We start from the raw sequence: 27,091 nt of genomic DNA, 5'->3' as shown, positions 1-27,091 counted from the left end.
GGTTCACTCCAAGATGCTCTTGTTGACAGCCCTTCCTGGCACAAAGTAACAATGCGGACACGATCGAACCACGGTATTGAACGTCTAGGTATGATTGAACTACAGACAACACGAGCCGTGTACCTCCTTCTTGGTGGAATGGCTGGAACTGATCAGCTCTCAGACACCCTCCGTCTAATAGGCGCTGCTCATGCATGGTTATTTACATCTTCGGGTGGGTTTAGTGGCATCTCTGAACAGTCAAAGGGACTGTATCTGTGATGCGATATCCACAGTCAACGTCTATCTTTAGGAGTTCTGGGAACCGGGTTGATTCAAAACTTCTTTTAATGTACGTAGTATAGTAGGCACGAATATGTACACAAAAAATGTAATAACGTAGTTCAATTTTTTGAGATTGTAATAAAAACTTTCATGATCGCTTTAACCAGTACATCACCAATTTGATCATCCCCTGCATTCTGAAACATTCTGATTATACAGGGTGAGTTACCTAACGTTACCTCACCCCTCATGGTAATGTGCATGTACGTCAGTGAAAAAGACCAATAAAAAGGTGTTAGTATGTGGACGTAATGTGCTGTTCCAGTCTCTTCTGTACCTTAGGTCCATCACAGTTCCCTTTGGATCCCTACGTAATGCGGTGCTCTCCGATACACACGATCGAACAGCGGAGGAGTTGTACTCAAGCGTCAACTTTAGGTTACAATATCACCGGATTTAATTTCATTTTACAATGCAACAAACGGCACTGATTACGTATTTGTTTATATATTCAGATATCCTAACAAAACTAACGTGGTTCCATTTTAAAAAAACGTAGGTTTGTGTTAAAAAACATACTTTGTGCATTTTTTTATGGTTTGTATTAGCCAATTACACTAGACCCTTTCCTCACGTTCGGTCTATGGAATCGATTCGTCAGTATTTGATGTGGTTTACGAAATATATCCAGTGGTAATGTTAGGTGACTCACCCTGTATATTACGAAGTCAGCTGCCTTAAGCTTTACACTGCAGTCATAACATTTTGTCTTATGTTTCTGTAACGCTGAGAACAAGTAATCTTTGAAAAACGAAACAACAGTGTGTACTATTAATCTATCGTCATGGCAAATATGTAAGTTCACCCTCAGGACTAAGGTTAACAGTACGATAACATTAGAAGAGCAGCATCCTGAAAAACCTTCTGCAGTACATGGTACATTTTACGATACGATTCTTTCAGATGGCGAGAAAAGTTTTATTGAATCTGACTCCGACCGTGGAAGCCATAAAAATCTCACACAAACTTAGCCCCAGTTTTCTGCGAATTTCACTTTTAAAATAAATTCCAGCTAATTTCCAGGAATTCTTGCTGTAGGTAGTTTAATTAAAATTTCAGTAGCGTGCAGATGTGAAAATTGGAGCAACTTTGAATTACGCCTGTTAGAATGAAAAGTCGGCAGAGTCGGAAATTTGAGGAGACGTACGGCCTAAAAGTAGTAGTTAATGCGGGACAGGATTTCTGACACTACTCGACTGTACATTAATACCAGGAAAAAATGACTGAGTCGATGAGCTGAGTGGCTGAATACGCAAGCGCTGAAGCAGCGGCATCAGTGATGGGAATCTGAAGCTGTTCGCAACCATAAGGTCGTATCGAACATTGCAGTGCCTTACTAGCTATGGGCGTACTGGAAATGTTAATCACAGATATGACTCTCCTAGACAGTTACATTGGGACTTTTGGGGACTTACAATGTAATATGGACTCCATACTACTGAGCAACTTTCAACTTTTCAGATTCATGAATCATTGGGAGAGGTGAAACAACCGGTAAGTGTCGGATAAAGGCTTACTCACGCATTTTTAAGCCGTGTCAGGATAATTAAGGACACTGTAAATTCCCTTATTACACAGGTATTAAGAAGCTTCTCAAGAAACAGTGCGTGTATTAATGTAGGTACAAACCAAAGCTGGTAGGCTAATGTTAACTGAATCGCTCTCGGCCACTAGACACGCTTTGTATGAAGCATTCAGTAACTAGCATAGCAAAATATTTTTCGAGTTTTCTTGTGCCAGTCTCCTCACCTCAGAGTACCACATGAACCCTACATCCTCAACTGTATATTGCTTGTAATCCAATCACTGTCTTCGTCTACAGTTTTGACCCTTTTCAGTTCCCTCTAGTACCATGGTAAAAATTCTCTTATGTCTTATCGTCCTGTCCATTCTTCTTGACAATATCTAGTACCATGGTAAAAATTCTCTTATGTCTTATCATATGTCTTATCGTCCTGTCCATTCTTCTTGACAATATTTTCCATATCTTCCTTTCTTCTCCAATTCTGGAGAGAACTTCCTCGTTCCATACCTTATCAGTCTACCTACTTTTCAACATTTTTATGTAGCACCGTATCTCGTACACTTCCATTCTTTTCTGTTTCATTGTCCCCACAGTGCGTGACTCACTACTATACAATTATGTGCTTCACTATACTTTCTCAGAAATTTCTTCGTTAAATTTAGACCTATATTTGATACTAGAAAACTTATTTTGGCCAAGAAAGCCCTCTTTACCTGCGCTAGGCTGCTTTTTATGTGCCCCTTGCTTAGTCCGTAATGGGTTATTTTGCTATAAAGTAGCGGAGCTCCTGAACTTCATATGGTTTGTCAACACCATATTTGATCCAGGAAGAGATTTTCACTCTGCAGCGGAGTGTGCGCTGATATGAAACTTCCTGGCAGATTAAAACTGTGTGCCCGACCGAGACTCGAACTCGGGACCTTTGCCTTTCGCGGGCAAAGGCAAAGGTCCCGAGTTCGCGTCTCGGTCGGGCACACAGTTTTAATCTGCCAGGAAGTTTCACCATATTTTATGATAAGGTTCTTTGATTTTGCGTTGATTGACTGTTCCATGGGCTCTTGGCTGAATATTTTATACATTCTGAACGAAACATACCAAAACTGGTACAGTATTCTACAATATTTATTATTTGTTGCACGAACGGGTTCATCAGGTATAAAGATAAGTGTGTGGTGCAGCGAAATTATGTAGGATCAAAGATTTTAAAGTAGTGCATCTAGACAGTATTTACATTTCTAAAAATGAAAATGTTAATGTTAGAACGTTTCTTCAGTCTTGCTTCCATTATAAAGCGCAACATCAGGCTTTGTCTTTGTTGAAGCCACATTGGTCGTCATCTAAAATTTCCTCACCATTCTTCTTTACCTTACTCTTGTTGGTTACTTGCATGCCTGAGCTGTATTGCTGATTGTGCGATAGATCTCGCCCTCACCTGCTCTTGATATCTGAGGAATTGAATGAATGATATACTTTCACGAAAGTCTGATGGTATTTCGCCAGTCTCATAGAATCTTCACGCCAATATGAATACTACTTCGGATGGCACTTTCCCTAAAATTCTGTTCTCGTATTTAGATTATAGTGGCACAAAAATGAATTCCACACACTTGAGGAGCACAAAGGTATCGAAAGGAGAAGTAGGAAAACAAAAGATGCAATAATGAAATACGACCTCAGACGTTTTTTCATAAAATTAAATGTAGAAAAGTTGCATTGCTAAGATGTGTGACCTAGTCATCACTACAAGGCGCTAAAATGCGCCAGAGACCGATGCATTCCCTATCATGTTCTATGCACAATTTTCGAGTGAATTAGCTCTTGGCCGGAAGTTACTAGAGATCCGTTGGCAGGAAAGGAGCACGAGTGACTCGCGTCTACAAAAGGAACTGACACCCATAACTATCGTCCCACATCAGATACATTGTAGATAAACTTTTCTTCATGGAAATCATGGTGGGCTCAAAAAACATAGAAGATATGAGAAACGTGTTCTTCACACATTACGTGCACATCACTAGAAATAATGGAAACGTTGATTAGAAGTTACTAGATTCGAAAATTTCTGATTCAGTGAAAAATTAAATAAAATGCGTTCTTATGAGATCTCTAATTATCTTCCTGATTGTTTTGAAGCTTTGCTAACACATCAGAATGCAACACGAATCCTGGATGGAGCGCTATCTGCAGAGACTGAAGTTACCTCTGACGTATCCTAGGGAAGTGCAACAGGTCTCATTATTGACTTGGAGAGTATTTTTACGCAAAATTTATTGTTTTCGCAGAAGATGCAGCTGTGAGGGAACCCGGTTTGGTAAAATCTGCAGTAATCAGTTGTGCCTCGAAAAATACGTGGTGAGGGAAAGTAAAGAGTGATTTTGAAAAGCGCAGGAATTGTGCATAGCTGATGTAAGTAGGAATGCAGTCGCCCATGTTCCTTACACGTTAGCATACAATAGTAATAGAGCAATGGGTAAAACATCATGGTTTTCGCTCCCATAGTCAAATGAAATGGATTCGGATTCTGACCGCTGTCTGTGTGATAAAAAATTAGATTAAGAACTTGAAGAGACTTCGTCAACGACAATAAAGAACATCGAGCGTGTGAGGTTTTCAGTGTAAAGAAACCCGGGACCCTAAGCTAGCCACTATAACACTACATTTGGAATCTATAATAGAACGGTGAGACTGATTTCACATGTCAATCTACACTATCATGCTAACAAGATCTGAGCTGTTCAGGCTCTTACAGGTACAGATTACCTGAGTCTATTGGTTCCGTGACAAATGTCGAACTTAATTAATAAAGACGAACATACTGCAAAAAGTTTGTGGATTAGTGACGAGGAGAATTTCCATTTGTCGCGTTCCGTCAATAAGCAAAACATTAAGTTTTGGAGTGACGTGAATCCTAGACAGCAGCATCAGCAACCTCCCATTCCACAGAAGTTATTGTGACTGGTTTGATGCGACCTACAACTAATTCCTCTCCATGCTAATTTCTTTATATCAGAGTAACTACTGTAATCTAAATCCTCAATTATTTGTTCGATGTATTGCAATCTCTATCTTCTTCTACAATTTTTACCCTTCACTGTTCGCTCCATTACTATGGAAAATATTCTCTCGTAACAGATGTCCCATCATCCTGTCCTTTCTTCTAGTCAATGTTTTCCGTATACTTCTTTCATCGTCGATTCTTCGGAGAACCTCATCCTTCCTTACCTTATCAGTCCAACTAATTTTCAATATTCGTCTGTAGTACCATATCTCAATTGCTTCGATTCTCTTCTGTCCCGGTTTTCCCACCGTCCGTGTTTCACTACCATTCAATGCCGTGTTCCAAACTTATATTCTCACAAATTTCTTCCTTAAATTAAGGCCTATATTTGATACTTGTAAACGAGGATTGTCCTTTTTGCCAATGCTACTCTGCTTTTTATTTCCGCCTTGCTCTATCCAACATGGGTTTATTTTGCTAACTAGGCAGCAGAATTCCTTAACTTCGTCTACTTTGTGATTCACTATCCATATGTTGAGTTTCTCGCTGTTCTGATTTCTGTTAATTCTCAATATATTCCTCTGTCTTCTATTTACTTTCAATCTAAATTATGACTCATTAGACCATTCCAATCAATAGTTCTGTAGCTCTTCCTCACTTTCACTGAGGATAGGAATGTCACCAACGACTCTTCTTATTCATATCCTATCACCTCGAATTTTAATCCCACTCATGAACCTATCTTTTGATTCTACTATGTATAGATTAAACAATGGGGACGAAAGACTTACATCCATTTTAATCCGCCACTTCCTTCTAGATCTTCCAGTCTTACTCTTCTCTCCTTGTTCTTGTCCATACTGTGTATTACCCCTCTTTTCCCAGAGGTTTCCCTAATTTTCCTCAGAATTTGGAAAATCTTGCACCAGTTTACATTGTAGAGTGCTTTTACAGATCGCTATATTCTATTAATGTGTTTTCATTTTTCTTCAGTTTTGCGTCGATTTTGAACCGCACCGTCAGAATTGCCTATTTGGTGCCTTACCTTTCCTAAAGCACAATTAATTGTCTTCTAACAGCTCCTCAATTTTCTTTTTCATTCTTTTGTATGTTATTGCTTTCAGAAACTTGGATGCGTGATCTGTTAAGCTGATTGTGCGGTTGCATGGCATTTGGAGGCTCTTGGTATCTTCGGAATTGTGAATATGATGTTCCTCCAAAAGTGTGGTGGTATATTGCCAGTCTTACACATTTTACACACCAATTTGAATAGTCTTTTTGATGCCACTTCCACCAATTATTTCACAAAATTACGATGGGATGTTATGTATTCTTCGTGCCCCATTTTATCTCAAGTCGTTCAGATCTCTTTTAAATTTTGATTCTAGTACCGGATGCCCTATCTCTTCTCTGTCGACTCCTGTTTTTTCTTCCATCTCGTTATCAGACAAGTCCTTCCCCTAACACAGGCTTTCAAGGTTCTTCCATCTATCCGCTCTCTCCTTTGTATTTGTCAGTGGAATTCTTTTTGCCATCTTAATGTTACAGTCATTGATTTTAATTTCAGAGCAAGTTGTTTCCACTTTTATATATGCTGAGTCAAACCTTTCGACAGTAATTTCTTTTTCGATTTCTTCATATTTTTCATGCAGCCATTTCGCCTCACTTTCCTTTCACTTCCTATTTATTTCGTTCCTAAGTGACCTGTATTTCTGTATTCCTGAATTTCCTTGAACATTTAGGTACTCCCTTCTTTCATCGATCTGCCGAACTATTTCTTGTGTTCTCATGGTTTCTTCGCAGTTACTTTCCTTGTACACATGTTTTTCTTTCCATCTTCTGTGATTGCCCTTTTTTGAGATGTCCGTTCCTCTTCTACTGAACTGCCTTCTGAGCTGTTCCTTATCGCAGCATCTGTAACCATAGACAATTCAAGCGTATCTCTTCATTCCTCAGTAGTTCCGTATCCCACTTCTTTGCGTATTGATTCTTCCTTACTGATCTCTTGAGCTTCAGCCTACTTTTCATCACTACTACATCGTGATCTGAGTCTGTATCTGCTCTTGGGTAAGCCTTACAACCAAGTAACTGAAATCCTCCGTTATTCCCGTCCTTTTCTAAGTACATTTCCTCCTCTTGTGATTCCTGAACAGATTATTCGCTATTACTAACTTATACACTCCTGGAAATTGAAATAAGAACACCGTGAATTCATTGTCCCAGGAAGGGGAAACCTTATTGACACATTCCTGGGGTCAGATACATCACATGATCACACTGACAGAACCACAGACACATAGACACAGGCAACAGAGCATGCACAATGTCGGCACTAGTACAGTGTATATCCACCTTTCGCAGCAATGCAGGCTGCTATTCTCCCATAGAGACGATCGTAGAGATGCTGGATGTAGTCCTGTGGAACGGCTTGCCATGCCATTTCCACCTGGCGCCTCAGTTGGACCAGCGTTCGTGCTGGACGTGCAGACCGCGTAAGACGACGTTTCATCCAGTCCCAAACATGCTCAATGGGGGACAGATCCGGAGATCTTGCTGGTCAGGGTAGTTGACTTACACCTTCTAGAGCACGTTGGGTGGCCCGGGATACATGCGGACGTGCATTGTCCTGTTGGAACAGCAAGTTCCCTTGCCGGTCTAGGAATGGTAGAACGATGGGTTCGATGACGGTTTGGATGTACCGAGCACTATTCAGTGTACCCTCGACGATCACCAGAGGTGTACGGCCAGTGTAGGAGATCGCTCCCCACACCATGATGCCGGATGTTGGCCCTGTGTGCCTCGGTCGTATGCAGTCCTGATTGTGGCGCTCACCTGCACGGCGCCAAACACGCATACGACCATCATTGGCACCAAGGCAGAAGCGACTCTCATCGCTGAAGACGACACGTCTCCATTCGTCCCTCCATTCACGCCTGTTGCGACACCACTGGAGGTGGGCTGCACGATGTTGGGGCGTGAGCGGAAGACGGCCTAACGGTGTGCGGGACCGTAGCCCAGCTTCATGGAGACGACTGCGAATGGTCCTCGCCGATACCCCAAGAGCAACAGTGTCCCTAATTTGCTGGGAAGTGGCGGTGCGGTTCCCTACGGCACTGCGTAGGATCCTACGGTCTTGGAGTGCATCCGTGCGTCGCTGCGGTCCGGTCCCAGGTCGACGGGCACGTGCACCTTCCGCCGACCACTGGCGACAACATGGATGTACTGTGGAGACCTCACGCCCCACGTGTTGAGCAATTCGGCGGTACGTCCACCCGGCCTCCCGCATGCCCACTATACGCCCTCGCTCAAAGTCCGTCAACTGCACTTACGGTTCACGTCCACGCTGTCGCGGCATGCTACCAGTGTTAAAGACTGCGATGGAGCTCCGTATGCCACGGCAAACTGGCTGACACTGACGGCGGCGGTGCACAAATGCTGCGCAGCTAGCGCCATTCGACGGCCAACACCACGGTTCCTGGTGTGTCCGCTGTGTTGTGCGTGTGATCATTGCTTGTACAGCCCTCTCGCAGTGTCCGGAGCAAGTATGGTGGTCTGACACACCGGTGTCAATGTGTTCTTTTTTCCATTTCCAGGAGTATATATATATATATATATATATATATATATATATATATATATATATATATATATATATATATATATAATCTCAGTTTATCTTTCTCTTCTCTCGTTCCTACTGCCAAGCCCATATTCTCTCATAACTTTTTATTTCTCTCCCTCCCACACAGCAGCATTCCAATCCCCTAAGGCTATTAAAATTTCATCTCCCTATACATACTGAATTAACCGTTCAATATCCCCATATATTTTCTTTATATCTTCATCCTCTACTTGCTACGTCGGCATGTATACTACAACTATTGTCCTCGGTGTTGTTTCCTTTCTATTCTCACAAGGACAGCCCTATCACTGAAATGTTCACAGCAACTCACTCTCTGTCCTACCATCCTATTCATAACGGAGCTTACTACCGTTATACCAACTTTTATTCTCACAGAGTTCATACTGCTGTACTTTTTTCAACATTATCTGGGCAGCGTTGACAAAGTGACTCACAAGATAAGAAAATTTTGTTTAGTCCTTTAACGTCCTCTGTGTGAAGAAATCGAACATACTGTTTTTCAACAAGACGTTGCAATCTCCCACAGTACGCCAGTAAGCAAGAACTTTGTTAATGCTTTATTTCCAGATCACCTGATCTCTGGAAATGGGCATACCGCATGTCCCTCCCACAATCTGTACTTCACCATGTGAACACCTAAAGAGTAAAGTGTACTAGGATTATCCACCACGAATCGTTGAATCAGCACTGAAAGAACCGATCCAACAGGAGATGATTAGGATCTCGCTGGAACGCTGTTGAATTTGATGAATAAGTTCAAGTCTCTCCTGGAAGAATGTCTACATATAAATGGACGTTATCTTACTGTAGCAAATTTTAAAACTTACTTTTTTAAATGCTTTTTAATGTAATTTAAGGTGGGAAAAGTACAATTTACATAAAATTACTGGAATTTTTTACAGCCTTTTCAGATTGGCATTTTGCTCTGCCTCACCTTGACCTTACGCTGGTAACTAGGTCTTAATATACAGAAATTCAAAGCTGCAGACTTCACGACATGTAAGCGAGTGGTACCTCTTGGCTACAGAATCAGTCGTCTTACAGAATTATTCGTGAGGCTCAGTTGTAGCATATAAGTATGTGATAAACTGATATTCAGTGGATGAACACTGGTATAGTGAACAGTCTCCTTTCCAAGTGGGAGTGGCAGTGTGAACATGTTGGGGATTTACTCTCATATGGCGCTTAGGATGTAATTTAGATTATGAAACTTCAAGATAGTACTGTAAATTAGCTGTACTAATGAATAGAGAAAGAAATCGAAAAACCACTTTTTGCTTAGTTTCATACACGTTTACCCTTAAAGATATGTAAAATTACATAATACATAGAAGAAATGAGACCCCAAGCAATTACAAGATTACTGGTGAACATTTTGAGCAAGTCACAGTTTGCATGCACGTATTTACTGATAGTGCCAAGAGGAGATGTGAGATGGCACAGTTCCGTAAAATCTATGTTAAGGAAGGACAATGGGAGGCTTATATTTGGTAGAATAGTTTTGGAGAAGTCCAGTGAATCTGTAAGGCAAATCGCATATAGAAGCTACTGCGACTGGTTCTAGAGTACTGGTCCACTGTCAGGAGTTCTTATCAAGAAGGTTTGACAGACATTGAAGAAATTCAAAGATGCACTGCTACGACTGTAAACGGGACAGTATAGCACTCATGGAACTGTATCAGAAATGCAGTTTGATCCTCAAATGGTAATCTTCGGGACAAAGACGATATAAATCAGATGAATTCGCAATGGCGAATAATGACTACCATGAGCTGTAGAATGGAATGACGACTATGAAAATTTGTGCTGACCGGCACTCGAACCCGAATTTCCCGCTTATTGTGAGCGGTCGCCTTACCATTTGGCTATCCGTGCAAGACTCATGGCCAGGCCCAAACTTACATATGTCGTTAACCACACATCTGCCAATCTGCCATCTATACTCGCACATCCGCTATGTGTATTCCCATACAGATACTATTTATCTACCGATGCCGGATATGCGACTTTCAAACAAAACACCTAATCTGTGCGGGAATAAACATAATGAATGTGCGATTATAGATCGTTGACGTGTCATTGACGACATATGGAAGTTTGGGTTTGGCCGTGAGTGGTGCACGGATAGCCTAATGGTAAGGCAAACGCTCGCGATGAGCGGAAAATCCGGGTTCGAGTCCCAATACGGCACAGATTTCCATTGTCGTCATTCTATTCTACATCTGACGGTAGTCATTACTCGCAAATTCGAATTCATCTCATGTGTTTCATAACGCTGTGGTCGCCACAGTGCATTGTCATCAGAATAATACAGGCACTGCAATATCGTAAAGACGATATAGTCCCCTCGAGTATCCTATACGGTAAATATAAAAATATATAAAGTTATACTACCACCATTGTAATGATACTACCACCATTGTACGCTCACCGGGCTAAATATTGAACTCCTTATGAAATGGTTCAAATGGCTCTGAGCACTATGGGACTTAATTGCTGTGGTCATCAGTCCCCTAGAACTTAGAACTACTTAAACCTAACTAACCTAAAGACATAACACATATCCATGCCCATGGCAGGATTCGAACCGGCGACCATAGCGGTCGCGCGGTTGCAGACTGTAGCACCTAGAACCGCTCGGCAACTCCTGCCGGCGAACTCCTTATCAGAAGAGCACACTAGCTTCCATGCACTCATATGACAGCACACCGCTGACGTAATTCATGACAGTGAAGTGCTGTGTACGTCACACTCTGTTGTATGGAATCAGTGCAGAGAGGTGCGTTGACGTATGGTAAACGTGACAGAACGGCAGGAAGTAGCCGTCCTGTATGCAGGTGCACGTGGCAACGTAGTGACTAATTTCCACTGTTTGTTGATGAATCAACACGGACTGTACACTGTATCCACAAGGAACAGTGTACACCTTGTCAATAACAGTTGCTTTGCAACTCGGGAGGAAATGCTGAATATAGGTCCATGTCAACTCGTTTCCTAGCGAACGGTGCGAAAGTAGCTCCCACCGTGTTCTAATAGCATCTTCGCCTCGGCAGCCGTAGCGGTGGTCACGCGGTGTTTCTTGTGTGCGCTGCAGCCAGTATTTACAGTCAACCTTCTATTCGTCCCCTCTCACGTAGCTTCTATTATACATCCGCGTTGCGGGGAAAGCGACAGTCATTACACTTTTCTAAGTGTGCGAAAAAGAAAAAAAGAATAAACAACAATGGAAACCTACCAACGGAGGAATGCTGTGAAACTGGAATTTGGCAAGGACAACGAAACGCCAACAGCTTTCGAAATTCAGAACTGCGTAACTACAGTATATGGAGCTAACAAGAGGTCGAGTGGACATTGAGTAACGTCTTGCTAAAGAGTCTATCCAATATTTCAAACGTTGCCCTAAATTAGTGTGAGAGTTGCATAATTAGCGACTGTGCTTGTAGCTTTGAGTTAATATTTACCGTTAGTCTAGTCGAAGACAAGAAGGCAACTTGACAAATGTGCGTGTCCATAAATCTCTATATAACTACCAAAGCACTAAAAAACACTTCGTGCAATTCTAAACAATATCTGGGCGTCATTTTATCCATTGCACGTCCCAAATGGAATAAGACCCATCAAAATGGAAGTTAAAAACCCAGTCCTGTACGTAGTGTGTATCGGGGCCTATCAAGCATATATTTCGTGCACGGTATAAACTATAAGCACACTTCATATGTAACGAAAAAAGTGGCCAAGTAAGAGTAGCACTCACACACTGAAGGTTCCATACGAAGTTAATTGTGAATGTAGATAGTTCATACCTCCAGGGAATGAGAATATCAACGATTTTTGCCTTTTATCGTTATCTATACTATTAACGTAACGGTTCTGGGAAGTCCAAGACTTTATCAAAATCTTTAGAGTGGTTCCTAAGCCCGGACATAAAGAAAGTAGCAAGCATCTGACTTAATTTTATTAGTGCAAAGAGAGAATGTGTAATAAAATAGTTATGTTTACTTACTAAATTGTGGCTACAACTTACATTTTGTGTTTGCATGCAGTAATATTCGTCTATTGGCTTATTGACGGGTGACGAATTCAATATAAGTTCTAATGGCAAAATAAATTGTTATGCGATATAACTGCGCTTTAACAAATATTTGACTTTTTCTTTATTTGTACTGTAAAATCATACTTCTTGTCAAATTTCATGTTTCTTGGTCAACGGGGAGTACCCAGAGGTTTTTAAGAGTGCGTTTGCGAGTTTCAAAATATATGCCATAAGTGCACTGACTGAGAAGCTTCAATTTCTTATACCACTAAGGGCCTACACATTGTGTTCTCTAAAGTCATGGGATACCAGATAATATCCTGTCGGACCTCTTTTACCCCGGCGTAGTGCAGCATCTCGACGTGGTATGGACTCAACGATTCATTGTTAAGTCCCCTCCAGAAATATTGAGCCATGCTGTCTCTGTAGCAGTCCATAACTGCGGAAGTTTTGTCGGTGCTGCATTTTGTGCAAGAGCTGACATCTGGATTATGTTCCATAAATGTTAGATGGGAATCATGTCGAGCGATCAGGGTGGCCAAATAATTTGCTCAAACTGCCCAGAATGTTCTTCAAACCAATAGGGAACAACTGTGATTTGGTGCTCTGTTATCCAGAACACGTCCATCGCTGTTTGGCTGAAAATGGTCTCCAAGTAGCTGAACATAATTATTTCCAGTCAATAATCTGTTCAGTTGGACCAGAGGTCCCAGTCCATTCCATGTACACAGTTCATACCATTATGGAGCCATCACCAGCTTCCACTGTGTCTTGTTGATAACTTGGGTCCACCGCTTCCCATTCGAACCCTTCCATCAGCTCTTCCGTACTGAAATTGGGACTAATCTGATCAGGCCATGGTTTTTCAGTAGTCTAGTTTTCAACCAATACGGTCACGAGTATAGTAGAAGCACCGCAGGCGATTTAGTGCTGTTAGCAAAGGTACTCGTGTCGGTCGCCTGCTGCCATAGACCATTAACGCCTAATTTCGCCACACTGACAAACAGATACTTTCGCTGTACGTCCCACATTGATTTCGGCAGCTGTTTCACGCAGCGTTGCATGTCTGTTAGCGCTGGCAACTCTGCACAAGCGGCGCTGCTCTCAGTTGTTGTCCGTAGTGAGAAGTAATGCCTCAAATTTGGTATTCTCGGCACACTCTTTACACTGTGGATCTTGAAATACTGAATTCCCAAACTCTTTCCAAAATGGAGTGTCCTACGCGTCTAACTCCTACTACCATTCCTCTTTCAAAGTCGTGCCCCATAACCAAGTGGGAAACCTATTAAAATGAATCACCTGAGTACACATCACTGATCCACCATTGCACTGCCCTTTTATATCTTTGTTAATGCAGTGTAGATCTTAGTAACTGACGTAAGTTTCAACTTGTCACACCTAAACGTTCCTGAGAAAAAGAAGTCCCAACAGACGGACAGACAGACAGACATACAGACAGGAGGACAAAACCGTCCTGTAAGGGCCCCGTTTTCACTGATGATGCAAGGAACCCTAAAAAGGCATTTAGGTTGCAGTGGTTCTACAGAGATGGAGAGAGTTGCACAGTACAGACAAACTTGCAGAACTGCATCACACCAGTCTTGGGACTGAAGACTACAACAGCAACCACGTGAGATATTACGAAACTGGAAAATAACTCTACTCATATGTCGGAATTAGAAAGGGTAATCTATCATCAAATGGACTAGAATGATTGATAGGAAATTTTACAGCCCACAACTCACGAAGATGACGGATGCAGGGCGCACAAAATGTCCGAATTAGCAAGTCAACGGTCAGACCGCTGGCACCATCATTCACTCTGGAGGAATTTGTTTAGTCCTTACGGGCACGACGTTCCACAAACACATCCTTCACAGTCAGCAGACGTCGCACGCTCCTCTCATCATGTAGCTCGTACCGTACTGAAGTCTGTGGGAGAGGGGCCATTCGGGTACGGTGGCAGTGCCTACGCAGAATTTGATAATTTTTTCGTTACGCTTTAGGTGTTGCATCAACACATTGTAATGAATTCGATGAGATTTATAAATATTCATGTATTGAAATTGGTTTGTTCATTCTGAGCCGACCGGAGTGGCCGTGAGCTTCTAGGCGCTACACTCCGGAACCGCGCAACTGCTATGGTCTCAGAGTCGAATCTTGCCTGGGGCATGGATGTGTGTGATGTCCTTAGGCTAGTTAGGTTTAAGTAGTTCTACATTCTAGGGGACTGATGACCTCAGAAGTTAAGTCCCATAGTGCTCACAGCCAGTTTTTTGTGTTCATTCTGTAACAGACTGGCATATTTTTTAGTCCGGTAGCCAAATCGAGATATGTACTAATCCAGTTTCTACACGTTCTTGCTTTTGCTGACTTTGTAATACATGCATAAACAGCAGGCTATTTTGTTCCGATATGGTATGTCTCAATTCTACCCTGTATCTTTATTTGCGGTACTATAAATTAAATGCCTTGTAGATATAATTTTCTGATAAGTGCTTACCTGAGACCGAAATATGCCGTTGTTAAACCCCAATATAAGAAAGACGATAGGAGAGATGTCAATAATTACCGACGTGTTTCACTGCTTACATCGTTTGACGTAAGTTCTGAAAGCTAGTGTATTCTAGAAAATTACCTCGCCTGAGCAAAAATAATATCCCCAGCACACCACAAATTGGGTTCTAGAAGAGCCATTAACATGTTTACTCACCATACTGTAAAAGCATTAAATAAAAAATGGCGGCGGTTGCAATTTTCTGTGATCCCACATAAGGCATTTGACTAAGTGAATCACAAAATTTCCTAGACAAACTGAAGTTTTATGGGATTGATGGTATAGCCAACCAATGGATAATGCCACATATAACCACATATAACCAAAAATGCGAGAAAATGCTCTTAGTAATTCATCCAATGTAGTCCAGAGACATCATTCTGACAGGGTAGAAATCACGTATAAGGTTCCTCAAGGCACAATCTTAGGCCCACTTATATTCCTCATATTTGTGAACGACCTCCCGTCTAATATACGATTAATAAATTTATGCAGATGACACCAGCATAGTAATCAATCCAAGATTACATAAAGAAACAGAAGAAATGTTAAAAAGTGTTCTTAAAAGTCTCACTGAGTTGTCTTTTGCGAATGGGCTTACTTTCGATTTCAAAAGGACACAATACGTTCGGTTCTACAGATGTAGGGGTACTACACCAATGGTAAGTGTAACACATGAGAGGAAATAATAAATATGGTGGAAATCACAAAATTCTTAGGTGTCCATATTTATGAGAAGTTAAACTGGAAAATCACGTTTTGGAACCACTAACTCAACTTATTTCAGCGAAATTTGTGCTTAGAGTCATCGAAAGTCTCCGGGAGGCACAAATCAGTAAGTACACGTATTTTTCAATTTTTATTCAACAATGTTATATGGGATAATGTTCTAGGGTAAATCATCTACAAGAAAGACGGTCTTCATTGCTCATAAACTAGCTGTAAGAGTAATATGTGCTGCTCACCATCGATTGTCTCGTAGACATCTGTTTAAGGAGATCGCAATTCTGACTACTGCTTCACAATACATATAAATTACCTCAAGAAATTTGTTGTAAATAACCTACTGCAGTTCCAAAGGAACAGTGATGTAGATAATTACAATACTAGAATGAAAACGACATTTATTATACCACATTAAGGTTTTTTTAAGCACAAAAAGGGCTGCACGTGGCTGCAACTGAAATTTTTGATTACTTACCCAGTGATATAAAATATTTGTCAGAGAGCAAAGTAAAATATGTAAGCAAACTGAAATAGTGTCTCTTTGACAACTCCTACTATTCCTTAGAAGAATTTCTATTACTGCAGTGTGTAGAAGGTGGGGGGTTTGGAAATTCTGAGTCACATCTTTATATTTAAAATAAATCTTATGTCTGTTCAGCATGCAACTATATTTACAAGTTAATTTGGGATGTGAATCCAAAATGGTCTGTTGCAACAGATCCATGGAAAATAAAACTAAATAATCAGTTAAGCTAACTATCTTCATAAAAATACGCATTTTAGCCCCAAGGCTGAGGTGATATATTTCCTTTTGTTGATAAGTCGGAGAGGGTCTTCTAAAATGTCAGCACGAGTTAGAGCCTTTCAGATGCCAGTCCTATAATTGTTCTGCTTTTTGCAAATATGTAATACATATGTGCTTACAGCCGATTACCTACACAAATGGCGACAAAGTATGCTGCGACCTAACATTTTTGAACAAGTGAATACATTTCGAAAGATTACTGATTATTATTTTGCAATTATTTAGCCACAGGTAACCGTTGAAAACAGTTTTGTACCAAAGAATGGTTCAAGAAGCGACTGCTTACGGGTCTCTGTTAATAACTTTGGAATTAAGAAGAATTATTAACGTCGAATACGAACGAAAACAAGTTAAGTTTTCAACAGCAAGGCTAACATTTGCTATTACTACATCTATTAGGTCTTCATGCCATGAGTAAGCAACTCCATAAAATCATGTTACTTGCCAAGCGAAGGATACCCTTCCGCAACGACATTATGTGCAGGACTTGTCTTTAGATACTTATGTAATTAACTAATTTCGTGGCTGGTAAGGGTTTAAACCATAGGAAAAGTTTGACCCTCATGCCACATTCCCCTCCTACAAGACACTTCCGCTAGTTCAGCTGTTGTAATATTCATCTATCATTGTCAACTGTGTGTGGTAGGAGGAAGATCGACAAACATTTAAAGTAAACGAGTATCAGAAAGGAGAGATTAGTATGGTTTGCAAATCTCTGCTTTCCAATACTCGTTTCCTTTACGTGTTTGTTGATCTTCCTGTTAACACACACACTTAACAATGATAGATGAATATTAGGACAGCTGAGCTAGTGAACGTTGTCTTTTAGGAGGGGAATGTGACATATCCGTGATCTAATACTAACTAGATACGAACGAATATATTTAACGATCATAAGTAATGAATAACGTATTTGAAGAAGATGTATTACACTCCTGGAAATGGAAAAAAGAACACATTGACATCGGTGTGTCAGACCCACCATACTTGCTCCGGACACTGCGAGAGGGCTGTACAAGCAATGATCACACGCACGGCACAGCGGACACACCAGGAACCGCGGTGTTGGCCGCCGAATGGCGCTAGCTGCACAGCATTTGTGCTCCGCCGCCGTCAGTGTCAGCCAGTTTACCGTGGCATACGGAGCTCCATCGCAGTCTTTAACACTGGTAGCATGCCGCGACAGCGTGGACGTGAACCGTATGTGCAGTTGACGGACTTTGAACGAGGGCGTATAGTGGGAATGCGGGAGGCCGGGTGGACGTACCGCCGAATTGCTCAACACGTGGGGCGTGAGGTCTCCACAGTACATCGATGTTGTCGCCAGTGGTCGGCGGAAGGTGCACCTGCCCGTCGACCTGGGACCGGACCGCAGCGACGCACGGATGCACGCCAAGACCGTAGGATCCTACGCAGTGCCGTAGGGGACGGCACCGCCACTTCCCAGCAAATTAGGTACACTGTTGCTCCTGGGGTATCGGCGAGGACCATTCGCAACCGTCTCCATGAAGCTGGGCTGCGGTCCCGCACACCGTTAGGCCGTCTTCCGCTGACGCCCCACCATTGTGCAGCCCGCCTCCAGTGTTGTCGCGACAGGCGTGAATGGAGGGACGAATAGAGACGTGTCGTCTTCAGCGATGAGAGTCGCTTCTGCCTTAGTGCCAGTGATGGTCGTATGCGTGTTTGGCGCCGTGCAGGTGAGCGCCACAATCAAGACTGCATACGACCGAGGCACACAGAGCCAACACCCTGCATCATGGTGTGGGGAGCGATCTCCTACAATGGCCGTACACCTCTGGTGATCGTCGAGGGGACACTGAATAGTGCACGGTACATCCAAACCGTCATCGAACGCGTCGTTCTACTATTCCTAGACCGGCAAGGGAACTTGCTGTTCCAACAGCACAATGCACGTCCGCATGTGTCCCACGCCACACAACGTGCTCTAGAAGGTGTACGTCAACTACCCTGGCCAGCAAGATCTCCGGATCTGTCGCCCATTGAGCATGTTTGGGACTGGATGAAGCGTCGTCTCACGCGGTCTGCACATCCAGCACTTACGCTGGTCCAACTGAGGCGCCAGGTGGAAATGGCATGGCAAGCCGTTCCACAGGACTACATCCAGCATCTCTACGATCGTCTCCATGGGAGAATAGCAGCCTGCATTGCTGCGAAAGGTGGATATACACTGTACTAGTGCCGACATTGTGCATGCTCTGTTGCCTGTGTCTATGTGCCTGTGGTTCTGTCAGTGTGATCATGTGATGTATCTGACCCCAGGAATCCCCATGAGCCATAGACCGTGCCGTTGGTGGGGAGGCTTGCGTGCCTGAGCTATAAAGATAGCCGTACCGCAGGTGCAATCACAACGGTGGGGTATCTGTTGAAAGGCAAGACAAACGTGTGGTTCCTGGTGAGAGGCAGCAGCCTTTTCAGTAGTTGCAAGGGCAACAGGCTGGATAATTGACTGATCTTGCCTTGTAACAATAACCAAAACGGCCTTGCTGTGCTGGTACTGCGAACGGCTGAAAGCTAGGGGAAACTACGGCCGTATCTTTTCCCAAGGGCATGCAGCTTTACTGTATGATTAAATGATGATGGCGTCCTCTTGGGCAAAATATTCCGGAGGTAAAATAGTCCTCCATTCGGATCTCTGGGCGGGGACTACTCAAGAGGATGTCGTAATCAGGAGAAAGAAATCTGGCGTTCTACGGATCGGAGCGTGGAATGTCAGGGTAGGGTAGAAAATTTAAAAAGGGAAATGGATAGATTAAATTTAGATATAGTGGCAATTAGTGAAGTTCGGTGGCAGGAGGAACAAGACCTCTGGTCAGGTGACTACAGGGCTATAAATACAAATAGGGGCAATGCAGGAGTAGGTTTAATAATTAATAGGAAAATAGGAATGCGTGTAAGCTACTACAAACAGCATAGTGAACTTATTATTGTGGCCAAGATAGACACGAAGCCCACGCCTTCTACAGTAGTACAAGTTTATATGCCAACTAGCTCTGCAGATGACGAAGAAATTGATGAAATGTATGATGAGACAAAAGAAATTATTCAGGTAATGAAGGGAGCCAAAAATTTAATAGTCATGGGTGACTGGAATTCGGTAGTAGGAAAAGGGAGAGAAGGAAACGTAGTAGATGAATATGGATTGGGGCTAAGGATTGAAAGAGGAAGCTGTCTGAAAGAATTTTGCACAGAGCACAACTTAATCATAGCTAACACTTGGTTTAAGAATCATGAAAGAAGGTTGTATACATGGAAAAAGCCTGGAGTTACTGACAGGTTTCAGATAGATTATATAATGGTAAGACAGAGATTTAGGAACCAGGTTTTAAATTGTTAGGCATTTCCAGGGGCAGATGTGGAGTCTGACCACAATCTATTGGTTATGAGCTGTAGATTAAAACTGAAGAAACTGTAAAGAGGTGGGAATTTAAGGAGATGGGACCTGGATAAACTGAAAGAACCAGAGGTTGTACAGAGTTTCAGGGAGAACATAAGGGAACAATTGACAGGAATAGAGGAAAGAAATAGAGTAGAAGAAGAAAGGGTAGCTTTGAGGGATAAAATAGTGAAGGCAGCACAGGATCAAGTAGGTAAAAAGAAGAGGGCTAGTAGAAATCCTTGGGTAACAGAAGAAATATTGAATGTAATTGATGAAAGGAGAAAATATAAAAATGCAGCAAATGAAGCAGGCAAAAAGGAATACAAACGTCTCAAAAATGAGATAGACAAGGAGTGCAAAATTGCTAAGCAGGGATGGCTAGAGGACAAATGTAAGGATGTAGAGGCTCATCTCACGAGGGGTAAGATAGATACTGCCTACAGGAAAATTAAAGAGACCTTTGGAGATAAGAGAACCACTTGTATGAACATCAAGAGCTCAGATGGAAACACAATTCTCAGCAAAGAAGGGAAAGCAGAAAGGTGGAAGGCGTATATAGAGGGTCTATTCAAGGGCGATGTACTTGAGGACCATATTATGGAAATGGAACAGAATGTAGATGAAGATGAAATGGGAGATACGACACTGCAAGAAGAATTTAACACAGCACTGAAAGACCTGAGGTGAAACAAGGCACCCAGGGTAGATAACATTCCACTGGAACTACTGACGGCCTTGGGAGAGCCAGTCCTGACAAATCTCTACCATCTGGTGAGAAAGATGTATGAAACAGGCGAAATATCCTCAGACTTCAAGAAGAATATAATAATTCCAATTCCAAAGAAAGCAGGTGCTGGCAGATGTGAAAATTACCGAACTATCAGTTTAATAAGTCACAGCTGCAAAATACTACCGCGAATTCTTCACAGACGAATGGAAAAACTAGTAGAAGCCGACCTCGGGGAAGATCAGTTTGGATTCCGTAGAAATGTTGGAACACGTGAGTTAAAGCTGACCCTAAGGCTTATCTTAGAAGCTAGATTAAGGAAGGGCAAACCTACGTTTCTAGCATTTGTAGACTTAGAGAAAGCTCTTGACAATGTTGACTGGAATACTGTCTTTCAAATTCTAAAGGTGGCGGGGGTAAAGTACAGAGAGCGATAGGCTATTTACAATTTGTACAGAAACCAGATAGCACTTATAAGAGTCGAGGGAGATGAAAGGGAAGCATTGGTTGGGAAAGGAGTGAGACAGCATTGTAGTCTCTCCCCGATGTTATTCAATCTGTATATTGAGCAAGCATTGAAGGAAACAAAAGAAAAATACATAGTAGGTATTAAAATCCATCGAGAAGAAATGAAAAGTTTGAGGTTCGCCGATGACATTGTAATTATGTCAGAGACAGCAAAGGACTTGGAAGAGTAGTTGAACGGAATGGATAGTGTCTTGAAAGAAGGATATAAGATGAATATCAACAAAATCAAAACGATGATAATGGAATGTAGTCGAATTAAGTCGAGTGATGCTGAGGGAATTAGATTAGGAAATGAGACACTTAAAGTAGTAAAGGACTTTTGCTATTTGGGGAGCAAAATAACTGATGATGGTCGAAGTAGAGAGGATATAAAATGTAGACTGGCAACGGCAAGGAAAGCGTTTCTGAAGAAGTGAAATTTGTTAATATCGAGTATAGATTTATGTGTCAGGAAGTCATTTCTGAAAGTATTTGTATGGAGTGTAGCCATCTACGGACGCGAAACATAGACGATAAATAGTTTGGACAAGAAGAGAATAGAAGCTTTCGAAATGTGGTGCTACAGAGGAATGCTGAAGATTAGATGGTAGATAACATAACTAATGAGGAAGTATTGAATAGGATTGGGGAGAAGAGAAGTTTGTGGCACAACTTGACCAGAAGAAGGGATCGGTTGGTAGGACATGTTCTGAGGCATCAAGGGATCACCAGTTTAGTATTGGAGGGCAGCGTGTAGGGTAAAATCGTAGAGGGAGACCAAGAGATGAATAAACTAAGCAGATTCAGAAGGATGTAGGTTGCAGTAGGTACTGGGAGATGAAGAAGCTTGCACAGCATAGAGTAGCATGGAGAGCTTCATCAAACCGGTCTCAGGACTGAAGACCACACACACTTATACATAGTTGAAACAGCTGTGTGATGAAATTTGCTTGAGAGATGATACTGAAAAAAAAAATGGCATCTGCTTGCTAACTATTTTCTGACACGCTGAAAACAACGAGGTGTTTCACAAATAATGGCTGCAGCATCAGCCAAACTAGCAACAAGATCTTATGAAGTACGTGTCGGTGTACCGTAGACCAAACACTTCAAATTCCCCACATAAATAAATCCATAGAAAGCGTACAGCCGCGAAAGATTCCATGCACTCTAAAATTTTATATACGTATCTTTTTTTTCCACCATGATTGATTTAATTATAGAGTTAGGGATATCAACTTCACAGTTTCAAATGCTACTGTAGCAATGGCTACTAATAGTGTTGCAGTTGTAAAATTCAAATTCAACATCGTTACATTCTTCAATCCAGTTAACAATATCTGTGAAACAGCAATATTTAAAACTTTGGGTTTAACTGTTTTGAACAAGATATCGAGTGCTGTCTCATATGGAAGTCCGTGTTGTGCTACGGAAGTGTCGCATCAGGCTAAAGGGGAGCTCCAGCTTAACACATCTAAGAGAGTCTACCTACAAAAGGTGTCAACGTCAAACACCTTATTGCCTTCTCTTGATTTCACTGTACGCAACCACTTCCCATAGATGCTCCAGCACGCGAACACCTGACCAGCTCCGGCTTTCCGGAGGAGCACGTTGTCAGATGGCGAACGATATAAGCACTTTGTCAGAATCTCTGATGTTTTCATTTTCGGATAATTCTACTGAATTCACCTGTCACTTCGTAAATCAAGGGTCCATGCGACCCCTCGATCTGTGTCTAACCAATCGCTTCAAAAGGAAATGCTTTGTTCAATATACCCTAAGCTTTCACATGTTGCAAGTTATTTCTGATATAACAGAACAAATCCTTTCGGCTACTACATAAAATTGCTTGTAAATATCTCTTTAGTTATCGATTCCTTGCCTTTAATATAGCAGTTTTCTTCGTAATCTAAATTTCCTTGTTTAGTTTACGTTTAGAAATTATCCACAGCATTGCTAATACTTATTGGACGTCAGAACGGCCACTTAAACACAGTGACATAACGTATTTTGTACGGATAACTAATTCCGCGAAGTCCGATGAAATTACTGCTTAACTTATCTTTTGTTACTGAATAATAATAGTCGATAACCAATTTCGAAATACCACTACACACGTAAGTTTAGTTGTTAGTTCTTTTTAGATTTTACTATGCAAATCCAGATTTCGGCTAGTAGCTAGATATTCTCAATGCGATATTTTTATTCTCAGTGCGTGTAAGTCCCTGCTGTTCAGGCGCTGTGACTGATGCCCGAACAGCAGGGACTTACGTGCACTGAGAATAAAAAATAGCGCATTGGGAATAGCTAGCTACTAACCGAATTCTGAATTTGCATAATAAAATCTAAAAAGGACAATTGATCGCTGCACTTTATAATTTGTAAGTCACATACAGTCGCTGAGCGCATCCACTTCCCGAATGGAAGGCAACCTGATGTTAATTCTTCTGTTGTCCTGTCAATCCAGCTCAATAAACACCGTGATTTTCACGCAGACAGAAGTGCAGAAATATGTTTTTTTCTTCTGCTAAATGCTAATAAACCTCTCCCAAAGTTATTTTTCTTAACCATTCCAAATAGGCTCACACTGACGAAGCCTGCGTGTATAAAATGTATAAAATAGATTCAGATACGTGTTAATATAACCTGGGGGATTGAGTAATTGAGAATATTCTGCTAGTGAGTCGTGTTCTATTCCAAAACCACGAAACAACGGCAGGTAACAAAACGACGTTGTTGCTGGACGTGTTGCAGACGGCAAGTTCCACCTGCTGCCGTCCGGGGAGCTGCTGGTGCACAACGTAGAGTTCAGCGACCAGTTCCCGCCGTACCGCTGCCGCACCATGCACCGCCTCACCAGGCAGGTCGTCGTCAGCAGTCCCGCCAACGTCCGCATCACAGGTAGCGCCTGCGCGCCACTGTCTATGCTACCCGCCTTACTGTACTGTCTAGTTGGCTGCCTGCAACCCAGGCAGATGCACATCGCGTGCAGGCTTTCGCTGCGCTTAAGAGATGAACATTTCATTTTAAGAATTAACAGCGAAAGTTTTTATTTTAGCTTTCGTATCGTAATTCTTTTGTCTTTAACGACCTTCGCGCAGCTACAGCCCAAGTTATTGTGCTTTTGTTGTCTGTCTGGGACATATTAAGTTCGAGGTCAGCAGCAGATTAAGATATTAAGCTCTAGTTTAGAAAACAGCAGTGACTGCTCGTGATTGTGATAACCTGTAGAAAAATTAGTTTCAGTTTTATGAAGTAATTTAGCAGACTATTATCTCGTTGAATGCTGTCGCCTTCCAATGGGCCACCTTTATCATAAGAAATTCAGACTAATACTACTTTGCCGAAATCAGAATCACTGGTTCAGTCAGTTTCTCAGATTAAAAAAACCATGCACCTTTCGAGACTCAGATAAGCTCTAAGCCGTGTCGAGTAACAGTAACTGGGCTTGTGGAACGTGAATCACTTTGTACCCATAAACTACCAAACAAGCGCATATGCGTATTTTTTGCTGCTAGAAGATATTCTCCATCATTCCTGTACTCCTATCCTATGGAATTAAAGAGAGAACAGACGTTTTTGAGAGCATCAGTGTACACAAGATGAGAAAATAAAGGGGAATGTGACTTTAGACTTAAATTTTGTTCGCTGACGCAGTAAAAGGCGGAAGGAGAGATAGTGTAAAATAATGATATAATTATTATGTATGGCACAGTATAAGATGGATAAACCACTTACAATGGGTTAAAACAGTAATCCCATTCCACAATTTTACTGGAGGCAAAAGAAGTTGAAATGACACCTAACTAAATTTTTGTGAAAGGTTATTAACTCTTGATCACATCTCTATAGCGTAGATCTATAAATTCCTTTTAGAGCTGCTTGGAATATCACTGACCTAATGGAATTGTTTTGAAGAATACTGCTGACTTCCTTCATTTGTGACTGGTGCGCTCCTGCCAGAAGAGGTGGGGTTACATACTTATCAACCAATTTGACGTTTTAAGTACGTCGATCATTGAAGACATGGAAGTCTCAACACCGTCCAAAAGAAATTGAGTTACCCTAAAATATTCAAAGTAAATCATCAAAGTTTGAGGATAACATGAAGGTGAAAAAGAAAAGTGTATGGCTAACAGGTGAAACGTCCCCTTTGGATACTGTGCTGATAAACCTCTTACGTTTTTTTGGTTTTCAAACATCTGAGCAGAACTGAACGTATTCAGACATTTCGCTCTTTACTTATTCTGATCAAGACTAAACTGATACATAATATTTTTAGCGCAACGCAATCTGACTTTGAAAAATCCCTACAGAAGAATGGCCCTGATTAACAATAACCTATACCTTTCACAAATCACTTACCTCACAAAAATCTTCGTTACTCGAACTACTGCAATACAGCGAGCGCCAATACCGCCAGCCAAATAAGAGGTTCTAACTACTGAAGGGACTAACTACTGATAGGCGTAGTTAGCAAATGAAAAATTTTGATAGAGAACAAACAATTTATTTACCTTAATAGTATTCAAGTCATAATATATATCTCGGTTCATGACATCCAGTCTTACAAATTTACAGTCTCTGATGGACACACGTCCAGATCATCCGCTCTCAAAACTCCCCCACCTCTTTCCCCACATCCACCACTGCAGGCGAGTCACCCCAACTGCGCAACGCTACGCGCTGTTAACAGCCACCTGCCCAACACTACACTAGCAAATTCCAACAATGTCACTCAGCCACAGACTGCACACAGCAGAGCCAGTGATTTTCATACATAGCGCTACGTGGCGGTAGCGTTACCAATATAAGAACCTAAACAGCCTACTTACACAGGGCTCTAAAACTTTTAGGACTTCACGTGAGATCGACCATGTAACAGTACTAAGTAACTTACTGCTAAAATTCCCTGCAACTATAATCATGACGGAGACGCAGTGGCGGATAAGCACTTTCTGTGGACTGTTTTCTTCACACGAGTCCAACTACCACGAGAGCCTTGTGTCTTTTCGAATGTAGCCTCAAACATTGTACAAGACGCATCAAGAGCAGCTGAGACACGCTGATAAAATTCGTATGCCATCTTCCTTGTTCGATCCCCGCTCTTTCACGCGTAACGGAATTTATTGTAAAGAATTTACGCGTACACTTATAAGCTTATACTTTTCACACCATGTTACGAGTTGTTTGTACCAAGACTGTATAGCCATTTACAGTACTCTTAATGCATGAACGTTCGAGGCTTCTGCGACGACACACATGAACTGCCTCTCGTTTCTGCTCGCCTGCCTCCTCGGGCCAGCTTAAGCCGTATGGTAATACTAGTCATTGCATTCTTGTAAAAGGAGATAAGTAGAAAATCATGTTTATAACAAGACAAAGTGCCTTCCGGAGGTGCACTTACAGCACTGAAGACGTTGGCGAACAGTGGGGTCTTAGAGGTACCCCTTGCTGTTTCACTCACGAGTGTATCAGAGTCGCATCCCACTCCGTGATCATGGCACAGGAGGCCGCGGAAAGGTCCCTAGCGTTTCCACCCCGTATACCAGAGTAAACAAAGCGGTCACATTAGCCCCCCTCACCCCCCCCCCCCCCCAAACGCGTCAGATAACATATATTTTCCCGTCGGAATGGGAAAACGTCACGGGGTTTTCGAAAGAGTGATCCTTCAATTTCGTAGCACAGTCTAGTCCGTACTACATGGTCCGTTAAAAGTTATGTCATTTTACAGCTGGCAATGCCCCATATCAGTTGATAGTCATCAAAGGGTGTAATTTGTGCACAACAGACATGAAATTTGTTCCTGCACTATCCGGGTGACGTATGGAGTAATTCTCTGAATACCG

The 27,091-nt window shown here is 42.0% G+C and overlaps 1 protein-coding gene across 1 annotated transcript in view; it reads left to right on the top strand.

The window, feature by feature from the left end:
- LOC126267877 (Down syndrome cell adhesion molecule-like protein Dscam2) overlaps window positions 1–27,091 on the top strand; it is a 1,296,028-nt gene that overhangs the window by 161,657 nt on the left and 1,107,280 nt on the right. Inside the window, exon 3 of the mRNA XM_049973186.1 lies at window positions 23,997–24,143. Coding sequence (XP_049829143.1) covers window positions 23,997–24,143 — 147 coding nt within the window. The remainder of the gene's footprint in view (window positions 1–23,996; window positions 24,144–27,091) is intronic.

Source organism: Schistocerca gregaria, chromosome 4 (genome assembly GCF_023897955.1).
Source record: "Schistocerca gregaria isolate iqSchGreg1 chromosome 4, iqSchGreg1.2, whole genome shotgun sequence".
Lineage (NCBI taxonomy): Eukaryota > Metazoa > Arthropoda > Insecta > Orthoptera > Acrididae > Schistocerca > Schistocerca gregaria.
This window is presented reverse-complemented; position numbering and strand designations above follow the sequence as displayed.